This window comes from Botryllus schlosseri, chromosome 14, assembly GCF_051294905.1.
Source record: "Botryllus schlosseri isolate E-star chromosome 14, Bs_hap1, whole genome shotgun sequence".
In the NCBI taxonomy this organism is placed as follows: Eukaryota; Metazoa; Chordata; class Ascidiacea; order Stolidobranchia; family Styelidae; genus Botryllus; species Botryllus schlosseri.
The window spans coordinates 5978662-5990750 of NC_137249.1; the positions used below are offsets into that span (position 1 = coordinate 5978662).

General features: G+C 41.4%; 2 protein-coding genes across 3 annotated transcripts in view; both read left to right on the plus strand.

Moving 5' to 3' along the window:
• The window catches only part of LOC145456006 (uncharacterized), a 90458-nt gene continuing 78369 nt past the window's right edge, over nucleotides 1-12089 (plus strand). The window contains exon 1 of the mRNA XM_080334041.1: nucleotides 1-132. The gene's annotated coding sequence lies outside the window, so the exon portion shown is untranslated. The remainder of the gene's footprint in view (nucleotides 133-12089) is intronic.
• On the plus strand, nucleotides 570-11340 carry LOC145455007 (SCO-spondin-like). Of its 2 annotated transcripts, none has more exons than XM_080332958.1 (24): nucleotides 570-735; nucleotides 2155-2330; nucleotides 2532-4014; nucleotides 4071-4133; nucleotides 4329-4459; nucleotides 4688-4827; nucleotides 4917-5013; nucleotides 5163-5279; nucleotides 5685-5807; nucleotides 5873-5908; nucleotides 6227-6355; nucleotides 6444-6488; nucleotides 6636-6734; nucleotides 6803-6916; nucleotides 7668-7724; nucleotides 7790-7903; nucleotides 7998-8048; nucleotides 8411-8518; nucleotides 8595-8708; nucleotides 9114-9239; nucleotides 9390-9518; nucleotides 10448-10573; nucleotides 10634-10779; nucleotides 11139-11340. In XM_080332958.1, exons 1-24 carry the CDS (start codon nucleotides 671-673, stop codon nucleotides 11232-11234), a joined length of 3885 nt encoding a protein of 1294 aa, XP_080189084.1. In that variant the 5' UTR covers nucleotides 570-670; the 3' UTR covers nucleotides 11235-11340. The 2 variants fall into 2 exon arrangements, with proteins under 2 accessions (XP_080189084.1, XP_080189085.1); XM_080332959.1 differs by having other exon boundaries at nucleotides 7998-8042.

The following is a 12089-nucleotide window of genomic DNA, read 5'->3' on the forward strand; positions in this document are numbered from 1 at the left end:
CTTACTATATAATCAAATACCAATATTGCGTTTTGGTTTATAATCCCAATTTTATATAGTGCGGCCCGCGAATGGATTTAGATGTTGAATGCGGCCCGCGAGCTCAAAAGTTTGTCCATCCCTGGGTTAGTGGTTACCATGTTGTTGATATTTACAAGTGGTCGACTTTCGGAACTTTCGTGTTATTGTTTCGGCGAGTTATTCAAACTACAAAGATTCAAAGAATCAACCCTAACTCGCTAATTCATTGTCCAGTTTCCCCCGTAAAAATACAAAATAATTTGATATTTTCACTCGCTGGACTGCTAGAGGCTTGAAAGCAAGAACCGCACCCAACCACATGTTTATATGATACCTTCAACATATATTTATCCTTCGGACTACCACAGGATACCCATCACAATCTTTTGAAGATGTATGATTCCCTCCCTGTTAATAACGTCGCAAAACGAATCGAATCCGCGTCGGGCTTTAGAATCAACCATATGGTGACGTATCCGTTTGTATACCTCATGCCAAGAGTCATGTCACAATATATTAAGGTCTCAGAAACCTAGCAACTGACTTATTTCTTCATTGCGACATGAGAGCTACTTCCTACCATAAATAATTTCACGGTTGTACGGACTAGTTGTAATTGTTCAAGGAGGGCGGACGAAAAACCATCACTATGCTTTCGAAGACTTTCCTAGCGACTATCATTCTACTGATTATATGCATGGAAACATCTGCATGGTTCGTTCATTAGTTGGAGGATAGCGCGTAACAAGTGGCAGTAGGCGATTGGTGCATCTAGGCGAGCAGAAAAAAATGCATTTATTTGATATTTGGTTAAATCCCGACCCAGAAATTTGCAAGTTTCCGTTGTTGTTTTAGAAATGTCTATCTATAGCGATATGTAGCGTTGCATTTAAAACAAGCATGTTTAGAACAAGGCCCTCGTTTAAAGCATGTTTTATTAAGGCATGACGTCACGAATATTCAATTTTGACGTCATAGTCGATTGACATTGACAATTGAAAATATAGGCTAAATATAGCTCCTTTGATGAATATAGGCTTCCAACCCCTGCAATATACGTACCAAAAATATTCATAACCAGGACTACATCGTCACGCAGCATTTTTACGGTTGGCGGTGATCATCATCAGAACATTCATTCCGTACCAATGATCTATATCTACTAGGGGTCTTCAAAAATGACTTCTTTTCTCAAATCGTACTGGCTACTTGATAAAATTGTTAGGTTACCTAATTTAAGCCTACCCACCGAATTTGGTTCAATTCCAACCACTAGCCGCATTGCTAGAGGAGAAGAAGGTTTCTATTGATTATATAAAAATGAGTAACAAAAAAATTTGAAAATTTCCTGTTCACCCCATGAAAGTGTTCGGTGGTCCACAACAACGATGTTCACCAAATTTGGTTCAATTCCAACCAGTGGAAGCGGAGTTATTGCCGTCGAAAAAATTGGATTTGAATAAAATAGTATTTACGGTGACCAATTCTTTAATTATTTATTATAGTAAACACTATTTTATTCAAATCCAAATTTTTCGACGGCAATAACTCCGCTTCCACTGATTAGAATTGAGCCAAATTTGGTGAACATCGTTTCTATAGGCCACCTAACACTTTCATGGGGTGAACAGAAAATTTTCAGATTTTTTGTCATTTATTTTTATATAATAAATAGAAACTTTCTTCTCCTGTAGCAATGCGGCTACTGGTTGGAATTGAACCAAATTTGGTGTGTGGGTAACCTAACAATTTTATCAAGTAGCCAGTACGATTTGAGAAAAAAAGTCATTTTTGAAGACCCCTAATATCTACGTACTATAGCTGTTGACGGATTCAACCATTCCATATCGTATACGCCGGCTATATATCGAGTGTAAATCGTCCGCAGACTCATACTAGATGTTTTTTGGAAAGTAGTTACAAAATTATGGCATAATTGTACGTACAAGTTAAAAAAACACAATTTTGTTGTTTTAAACAACCATTTTTTTAACTGCAACCTATAGCGATATGGCTATCCCTATTAATGTTGATAGAATGTTGGAACGTAAAACAACGCGTCTGCCTTATTACACCTGGGTTTTAACGCTACTCCATGTATATGTATGACTTTCTTTTACAACCACTTTAAAGGAGGCGCAGAAGACGGCGTAGATGTCCAACACATTCTTGCTCCTGGCAATGGGGTCCTTGTAGTGCAAATTGTGGTGGAGGTACTTGGACAGCAAGAAAAACAGCTCAGCAAGGAGCTTGTGGATCCTGCCATATGCCGAGCGGGGAGCATGCGTGCAATATACACTGCTGTCCAAGTAAGAAATGAAGATGAATAATGATATAGTAGTGTCAAATCGAATTATAGTCTACGACTCATATTTCAATGGACAGACAATATATATTTGTCATCGAAAAACCGACACCTTGGATCGATGTGATTATATTCATCTATCAAAATCGCAAATTAGAGATCAAATCAATTCAAACCACATTAAAAAAAACTCTTCCTATCACAGGCAACTGCCAGTGGTATGCGTGGGGAGCGTGGAGAACGTGCTCACGTAGCTGCGGCTCAGGAACACAAACAAGGTCCCGAGGACAGAGAGCTCCGTCATGCGGAGGATCTGCATGTTCCGGGCCACGTAGTCATACAAGATCTTGCAATACGCAATGCTGTCCGGTGCATTGCTCATGGGGAGGATGGAACGCATGGGGATCGTGTTCCAGGGCATGCGGCGGGGGGACGCGTTCCAGATCTCGTGGATATTCTACGGCTCCGTCTTGCGGTGGTAATTCATGTACCGGGTCTGGGTCGCAGAGTCAACCTTGCAATACACAATGCTGCTCGACGCATTGCTCATGGGCTGCATGGGGTACCTGGACATCTTGCTCGAGAGAATGCGGTGGAGGCAGTCAAACGCGAAACAGGGGTCACGCTGTAACGGCATCGTGTGGTGGTAACGCATGCTCTGGATTGTCTAGCGAAAATCGCGAATGCAATAACCAATGCTGCCCTCAAAACTGTTTGTGGGCCGGATGGTCGAATTGGGGAACTTGTTCCACGACATGTGGAGGTGGTAGTCAGCAACGGTCTAGAGCGCATGCGGTTATTGCTGCGTGCGGTGGCGCCTCATGCTCTGGTACTGATCAGGAATCCAGAACTTGCAATGCAAATTGCTGTCCAGTGAACTGTGCTTGGAACGATTGGACAACTTGGGGCAGTTGTCCGGTGACATGCGGGGGAGGTACACAGACACGCGATAGAACAACAAGAGTATCTGCGTTTTGCGGTGGAGCGGCCTGTTCGGGCGGAACTTCAGCTTCCCGTTCCTGTAACGCCCACTGTTGCCCAGTAGACTGTTCCTGGACTTTGTGGCAGGATTGGGGAAGTTGTTCCGTGTCTTGTGGAGGAGGATTCCAGTCTAGATTACGATCAGTCGCGATTCCCGCATCTTGCGGTGGGGGCGCTTGTACCGGAGTGGCTACTGACAGCAGAACATGCAACGACATTTGCTGTCCCGTAGATTGTGCTTGGGAGCCGTGGTCAAGATGGGGATCATGCTCAGTTTCGTGTGGAGGTGGGACTCAGTCTCGAAGTCGAGGGGAAGAAGTAGCCAGCTATTGTGGCGGAGAAGAGTGTGAGGGTCCGCCTACACAGCAAAGAGAATGCAACTCTCAATGTTGCCCATCGCCCTGTATATGGAGTGTATGGTCTGGATGGGAAAGTTGTTCTGTCGCTTGCGGAGGGGGGCAGCAATACAGGAACCGTGCGGTAGCGCAGTCATCTTTCTGCGGCGGAGCCGAATGTAGCGGGAATTCTTCGCAAACTCAAGCGTGCAATACGCAGTGCTGCCCGGTGGATTGCAAATGGAACGAATGGACACAGTGGGGGAGTTGTTCGAAAACGTGCGAACGAGGAAGTCAGAGGAAAACGAGGACAGTTGCAGTTCAACCCCAGTGCGGAGGCAATGAATGTATAGGGAGTGCATTTGAGGATAGGTGAGAGTGTTAATGTTCGTCAAAATTATCATTTGCTAATTTCGAACTCTTCTAAGGGCCTGTAATGACGTCTGTTGTCCTGTACATTGCGAATGGACGAATTGGAGTGAATGGACACGGTAAGTTATAGGCTATCTGATAATGTGGTGTTGCGTGCATGATTTCCGCCGTATACATATGATACCCAGGTACAGTTTTGTGTCGTGTTCAGTTCGTATTCACCAAATAATAACATAGTTTTGGCAGTATACAAACCTAAGCGACCATCAAAGCGTATTATGGTTAGTCGGGATAAAATTATATTTGTTTGACAGTTGTACAAAAACTTGCGGCAATGGAACACAATCCAGGCAACGTGCGGTGGCTGTACCGCAAATGTGTCAAGGTGAAGAGTGTGTCGGGGAAACAACTGAATCGAGAGAATGCAACACTCAGTGTTGTCCAGGTAAGAAAAATATAGTAACAATCTGCATTGCAGACGCATACAATTATGAATGAACTGCATGGTTGCTAATGCTAGAATATTCGGATATCACTAAAATAGATCATTGTGAGTCAAGATATATTCAACATTTGTGATGCGCTGCAATGTAATGAAAAGGTCTATTGTAGCTCCATTGGTTTTCTAACATTCGCTCTTTGGTTTAGTTCATAATTTGAATAAATATTTCAGTGGATTGCGTTATGAGTGTGTGGACGTTGTGGTCGGAGTGCTCTACCTCATGTGGTATCAAAGGGTTGAAGGTTCGCAACAGAACCATCAATACACTATCTCGCTGTGGCGGGACGCCGTGCGAAGAAAAGTTATCCGAGGTATTGTGTGTATTATATAGTTATGCTAAATGAATGCATAATGACGAGTGGAGTGTAAACTGTGCATCTTTAACTTTTTCAAATTACAGACAGACAATTGCAATCAAATTTGTTTTAATGGCGGAGAAGTGAAACGCGATGGATGTCTGTGCCCGGATGGCTGGTCTGGGGAATGTTGTGAACAAGGTTGGTCTCATAATAAAACTACAATGTAGTATGCAGAATTAGGTGTGTTTTTAAAACAACAACACCTCAATTTCGTGTGATAGGCCCACTGCCCTCATGGAAAGCTCAGATACCGCTGATTACTTATTCCAACGAATTGCTTTTTTGAGATATCGACGAATGCGATTCGGTGTCTTGCACTCAAAACTCGTTGTGTGTCAACGCGGTTGGATCGTTCGAGTGTGTATGCAATCACGGATATACCAAGTCAGGAGAATCTTGCATGGGTAAGTTGAAAAATAGCCCAGACTTTATTACCGCGTTTGTATAAAAGGACTATGGACGCTTCGGTAAAGCAATGTTACTAGATTGCTTTATTTTCGGTAGATAATCTTAAGATGAATTCACCTGCTAATAATTTCGACATGGAATTGGCGAATTATGATCATCGATGATGTTAATGAATAGACAACATCCACACTACACATTTCTATTCACGATATGTCTTTATACCGGTATAACTACACTTTGTGAATAAAGTTGCAGGCAGTAGGCTACTAGGCACTATATAACTTTAAATAAGGCGCCCCGGTGAACTTCACTGCTATATATCTATTTTGCTATTGTATCAGCCACACGGGTGATTAATTGATAAGTTGGATATCGTCATAATATACCATAACGAAACCCAGATGTCGACGAATGTTTACTTGAGCTCCACAATTGTCACGAAAACGGATCGTGCGTCAACAGAGACGGTCACTTCACATGTCAGTGTAATCCTGGATATTCCGGAGACGGTATCACTTGTGAAGGTAGGAAAATTAATCGTTGCACGATCTATTTATCGCCCGAAACCACGCCCTCGTTTCTACCGCAGATTTTGACGAATGCATGGATTACGATACCAGTGCAGGTAAGCGTATTTAACGTGGTGCGATTAATTGGAGATTAGCGATTACGATTACAGAAAAATCGGGCATTAGTCGATTAGAATAACACGGAAATGTAATCACGAATCACGATTAAATATATTTCCTTCTTCAAACTCAAGATCAACACATTCGAAGATTTGTTTAACGATTGACACAAAATTTACGAAATTTCGAAGGTTGTGACATCACTCGTTTACTACGTCACAGAATATCCATTTCGCAACTTACCACCGATGATTTATCGCCCACGCCAATTTTTCTTCGAATTCATGAAATAACGAATAGGACCTAATTATTAGAATACGAGGAAGCTATGCAAGAGCGATATGGTCCTGTATGTCACGATGACGCAGAATGCATCAATACGTATGGTAGCTACAAATGTGAATGTATGAACGGATATGAAGGAGATGGGGAAATTTGTCAAGGTAAGCTATGTATAAGCATTAAGTATATACATATGAAGTTGGAATTTCAGCTGTATATAGTTCGTGTAACATGAACATGAATTTGCAGATATTGATGAATGTGCGATGGCTCTAGGAACGGGATCGCATATAGGTGAGTGCATGGAATCGTTTCGATTCCACACTTGAGATGTCACGTTATGAATGCTGCAAATTACAACACTAAAACTTTCTTCCAATGGGCATATGACATGAGTCAGTTAACTATATTCTCTCAGTATAAATTCTTCATCTGACTTAGTGATACCGTGCGATGGTAACGCTTCGTGCAAAAATACACCAGGAAGCTTCTACTGCATCTGCAACGAAGGTTTCGTAGGAGATGGCGAAACGTGCAAAGGTTACACTATTAGATTATTTTCAAAATCCATTAAATCAGTGAATCACTTAATGCGTCATTATTTGCAGAGAAAAACGAATGCGATTCGGGTCCGTGTCAAAATGGCGGGGAGTGTACTGATGAACTTCGAGGATTCCGCTGCCTTTGCACGGAAGGTTTCGAAGGGGAATTGTGCCAAAGAGGTTGGCGATAGAATAGCTGCGTTTCGTGAACGTGTAACCGAGCGGACCAAAAATTTTAAATACGGGGAATGGACAATATGAAGTACTTTGAACCGCGTTAACATCTGAACTCCGCATATATTCAATGTCAAACCTTCACTTCTATTTCATATGTCCACACGAAACTTTCACACTAATTATCGTGCATGAAACGATCAAGCCTAACCAATTCAATTTTAGTATTTTCAGTATATTCCCGTCAGCGGAGGAGTAAGCAAATATCATATCAAGCCTATGAATGCATGGGAACGGCATAAAAGCGACGGGTGTCAAAAAATATGTTTTGTTGAGTATATTACAGCTCGGGCTAAAATCACTGTTGTAGTGAGATGACTCATGCGTGAAATTATTAGAATCTGTCTCTGATTTTACTGTTCGTATCAATTTGCTGAGGATATACTCGCTGTCGCTCACTATCTGTACTTTTGAATGCCGTGAGCAGTCGTCTGGAATGAGAGACAGTTCCGTAAATATGATATCGGAATGTGATAATACCATATGCCGTGACCTCCAAGCGCACCTGAAACGGGTTCGTAACAATCCAATCATATGGACCAATTGACCATAGATTGGATACTATTTCCATTATCGAATAGACGCACTGTATTACACATTCGTTTTCTACGCGAAATTTATGCGTTTCTATTTCTTATTATCAGAATGAATAAATATCACTTTATTTTTGGCTCAAACGCGCATTTCAATAATTCAGATATTGACGAGTGCATGATGGGTGGTGGTATTCCATTTAATCACAGCAACAGGAGCGGTAAGCTATTTTATTTTCCGGTCCTATGGTTGCAAGCTAAAATTATTGGACGTTACGATATTTAGCTGAAGAGGAATCCGCTTTTTCGTGCGGTGAACACTCGACCTGTTCTAACACATATGGCAGTTACATTTGTACGTGCAACCTCGGATACACACGAAACGGTTCCAAATGTTCAGGTTACTTTTATAATAAGTTTCTAAACAATGAAGTCGAGACGAACTTTGACTTATTTAGTTTCACAGTAGTCAATTTCAGTTCAATTCTATTTAGATCTGGACGAATGCGGAGAAATGAAGGACACCAGTTCTAATAAAAGTGCAGGTATTGCAACATTTATAAAGTAGACTTTCTGGAGGTATCGCCATGCAATATCTATATATGAGAATTACAACTGAGAAACACTGTCCTACCCGCTCGCGGGTTAGATATATATAATATATATATATATATTGATGGGATGACAGAGGTGGATATCTAGAATTCTGATGGATTTAATACTCCGAGGGACGATACTTACACTCAAATCGGGGAAACGAATTGCCACATTTATCACACTTCTCTATAGTCAAGAACCCGACTTGAGTCTGCTTACTTACACAAACGTTTTGCAACATGGCTAATAACTTGTTCTGGTAGTAGTATAGTCATATGGTGAAATTAAAATATTGAGAAAATCCATCAAGGTTTCCAAATCTCAGCATGCGACACAAATGCCATATGTTTCAACCTGCAAGGCAGTTACGATTGCCGATGCGACAGAGGATATCAGGGATCTGGTTTCGAATGCGAGGGTGCGTAAGTCCGTCTATTTTATTTCCAGACGGTTTCAGTTATCCGGAATATTTATTTGTTCCTAATTTCATCCAGAAATCGACGAATGCGCCTCAACGCCATGCGGACACGGAGGAACATGCGTTGACCAACTCGATGCGTTTTCGTGTCGCTGTCCGGTTGGGTATCGCGGGTATTTTTGCGAGAGAGGTATTGTAAAGCATAGCGTATTGATGGATTTGTAGATTAAATCTGTTATACCCGGAGGTGGTCAAAGTAGTCATCGTTGGTACTCAAGCTGAAGTGGAAGTAAAGTTGTAAATTTCTACTAAAGTCCAAGCAGGGCCTACTATATAGTAGGCCCTGGTCCAAGTGAAAGTAGCGATTTTCAAGTAAAAGTATGTAATTTTACCTAAATATGAAAAATGTTCTGTAGAAGTGGACGTATAATCAAAAAAGTTGACCCCATGTGTTAGCATAGTGCTAGTTAGTTGGAAAAACATACTTGAGTACTCCAAAAAAGTAGAAACAATTCGTTATTAACAACCCTGGTTGTATCTGAATATGTTTTCGAGGCAACACATGAAAGTCGATTAGCATCGGATGCCTTTACAGATATTGACGAGTGTAACGAGGATATTCACAACTGTCATTCCGAGCATGGACGTTGCATCAACACGAATGGCTCCCACACTTGCGAATGCCTGCAAGGATTCTCGGGACACGGAAAAGCATGTACAGGTATTGCGAAATATAACGAAACGGGTTCATTTGATAAGTTGTCAATTAAACAATGACTTTCGTGGGACAAAGTGGAAACCGGACGTGACGAAAACAGAGACACGTCATGAATGATATCTGTTTGATGCAAGATGCATTTCCTTGTTGCAGATGTTGACGAATGCAGCGCAGAAACTCATGAATGCAACGCAACCGGCAACAGCGTATGTAAAAACACAATTGGAGGCTACTTGTGCGTGTGCGAAACTGGTTACGAAAGGGAAAAGGATGAATGCATAGGTCAGCACTGTGTTTCCTAAGCCTTTGTTTGGATGCGCTGAGAAATGCGGAGTTATGCCGGGGCGACACAGAGGTCACTCAGTCAAGTTATTGTATATATATTCCAGGTTTTGCAATATCATTTATTTCAGAAATTACTCATTCATTGCCTCCATTCTTCTCTACGGATAACAGAAACTTAAACTATTTTGAGTAGAGTTAAGAAAACATCACAGAAGATCAACAAGCCCCATATTTTTCTCAATGCTTGAGTAGGCTTGGTATTATTGAACTCCTTGCTCGTGTAATGCTATGCTAATGGTTTTGCCATAGTGTCCTATATGGTGTGGACACAGGCAAATCTCACGGCACAGTGAAATTGGTCTACGTCACACTTTCCATTTGGCTGAAGGCAATTTGACGGTAATTACCGTAATCATTTTTGACCGGCTTGCCGAGCATCAAATTTAATAAAACAGGTATCAACCGAAAGCTGCCGCTGTAGGCTACTGATTACCAAAATAAATTTTTGTTTTCGCTCGTGGAACTGGAACCCCCACAATCAGCCTCGGATTTTTCATTGTTATGAAGAGTGGCATAGTGACGCAACAATGTTGTCTGGCGAAACAAGAGAGTAGCTCATGAGAAAATGAGTGGCTGTGCGGCAAGAGTGAGCGCTCAGCTGGCGTCGCGGCAATGATACCGCCCTACTTCTGACGCGAAAGGTCTCCGGCATTCAGAAAAATCCGAATGGTGATTGATAAATGATAAACCAAATTCCAACGTCACCGTTTAGTTATGTATGTATAATTTGCATATGTTCGTCGCCACAAAAAACGAGTCTTTCCCCTTTGTTTGATTCTGGAGAGATGTATAATGTATATGCACAGCGTACACTGAGCCTGATTATCTGATTTAAAATACCCCTACAAAATTCAATTCACATACAGACGTTGACGAATGTCAGATTGGAAATCACGAGTGCACGGGACTCTTTGAACAATGCGCCAATACAATGGGCGGCTATAAATGTGAATGCGTTGTGCCATTGATCAGAAAAAATGGAAAATGCGAAGGTAAACGACGTTTCTGCAAGCTTTCCGCACCACGGAAATCCGACTCCGTTTATTCTATAGAGCCAGTCCCTGTCATGTCGCGCTACACCAATAAAGATTCAAGCGTCTGGACAAAGATAAAGGAGAATATCAAAAAGCCAACCGGGCTGACCATTGCAATACTGAGTGGTATTCTGCTTCTGGCGATTTTGGTACTTATTGTAAAGGTATGAATCGCAATGGGTTACGGCACTGTTTGTTATGTAAGGTTCCGACCGGTACGATCACAGCACGCACAACATTCAGACTATTTCACTCTCAAATCAAAGCATAGTCGACCTCAATTCCAGAACTATAATTGAGTTTGCGGCCGTGGAACATACCAGTACATTGCTTGGCCTATGAAACTATGGAATATAATATAGCAGTTCAGTTTATTATTAAAATTTCATGTTTCCAAAACACCACAAGACTGTGCGATACAATGAAAAACCTGGGCCTAGGCACGTTATATATCTGTTGGACTGTAAAAAAGTATTTGGAAGTCGATTGAAATGGCCTTTTGTGAAATATTGATATTTTACAGGCGATAATTCGAAAGTCAGCGCGTGCTGCGGAACCGCGGAGGGATACTTATTTCGCAAATCGAATGTCAACAGACACGGAAGATATAAATCTGTGAAATGCCTTCGCCTGATGCATAGGCCTGAAGAATTAACAATCATGCTACGATCATAAAAGCATCAACTATATGTACTTATACACAATTTAAATCTTTCTCAATCATGCTATAAGGGTGCGCTACGCAAGGTTCCATGATATCCCTTCCTATAGGCCAGTCAGATATATCAAAATCGTACAGCATAGCATCAAATCTAGGCCCAAATAACAACATAATAGGGCTGTGGTGCTGTACGATTTGTTTCCAGTATGCAATAAGTCGTCTGACAAACTCATGCCGATTGGATACCGGACATACTTCCAAATTTTTCAGCCAATGTGAGCAAATAATGGCACAGTTCAATATTTCAACAGGAGCTGCGATACCAATTTTCGAGTCTTTGGTATGACCCGGTCGCGGATCGAAGCCACGGACGCATTACCCTTACACTATCCCGCTCGTATAATTAAACGACAATTCTATATATCCCTGAGTTCTCATAGCAAAATAACATTCGACGAAATCTGTCAAATCCCGAAATTTTTCGTCGCGCTACGCGCGAAATACTCGCCGGCGATGTTCGCAAATGATTCCATGAATTCAGTGGTTCATTAAAATTAATGTAAAATTAATCGCGCGTACTTTTAGATCGCCAATTCATCGTTAAAATACTCCCGTCACGCTAGCTCGGGTTATTTCCCCAAAAATGTTTCAAACTAGGTAGTTTATAAATAAAGCGCACAGAGTGTCGAAATCGAAGAAAGCCAGGCACTGTACCACTTTCAAGAGTGAGAGCAGTTTGTACATTAAAGATGCTTTGAAGCATTTTTGTCAAAATGATTTTCTTTAATCAATTTCTATTTGAAAGCTACAAAA

Bases quoted from the DNA above. Each gene is read 5' to 3' on its own strand.
- LOC145455007 (XM_080332958.1), top strand. From the start codon at position 671: ATGCTTTCGAAGACTTTCCTAGCGACTATCATTCTACTGATTATATGC. The intron at 4,460-4,687 runs GTAAGAAAAATA...TAAATATTTCAG, and splicing joins CAACACTCAGTGTTGTCCAG to TGGATTGCGTTATGAGTGTG. The intron at 8,049-8,410 runs GTATTGCAACAT...AAATCCATCAAG, and splicing joins CAGTTCTAATAAAAGTGCAG to GTTTCCAAATCTCAGCATGC.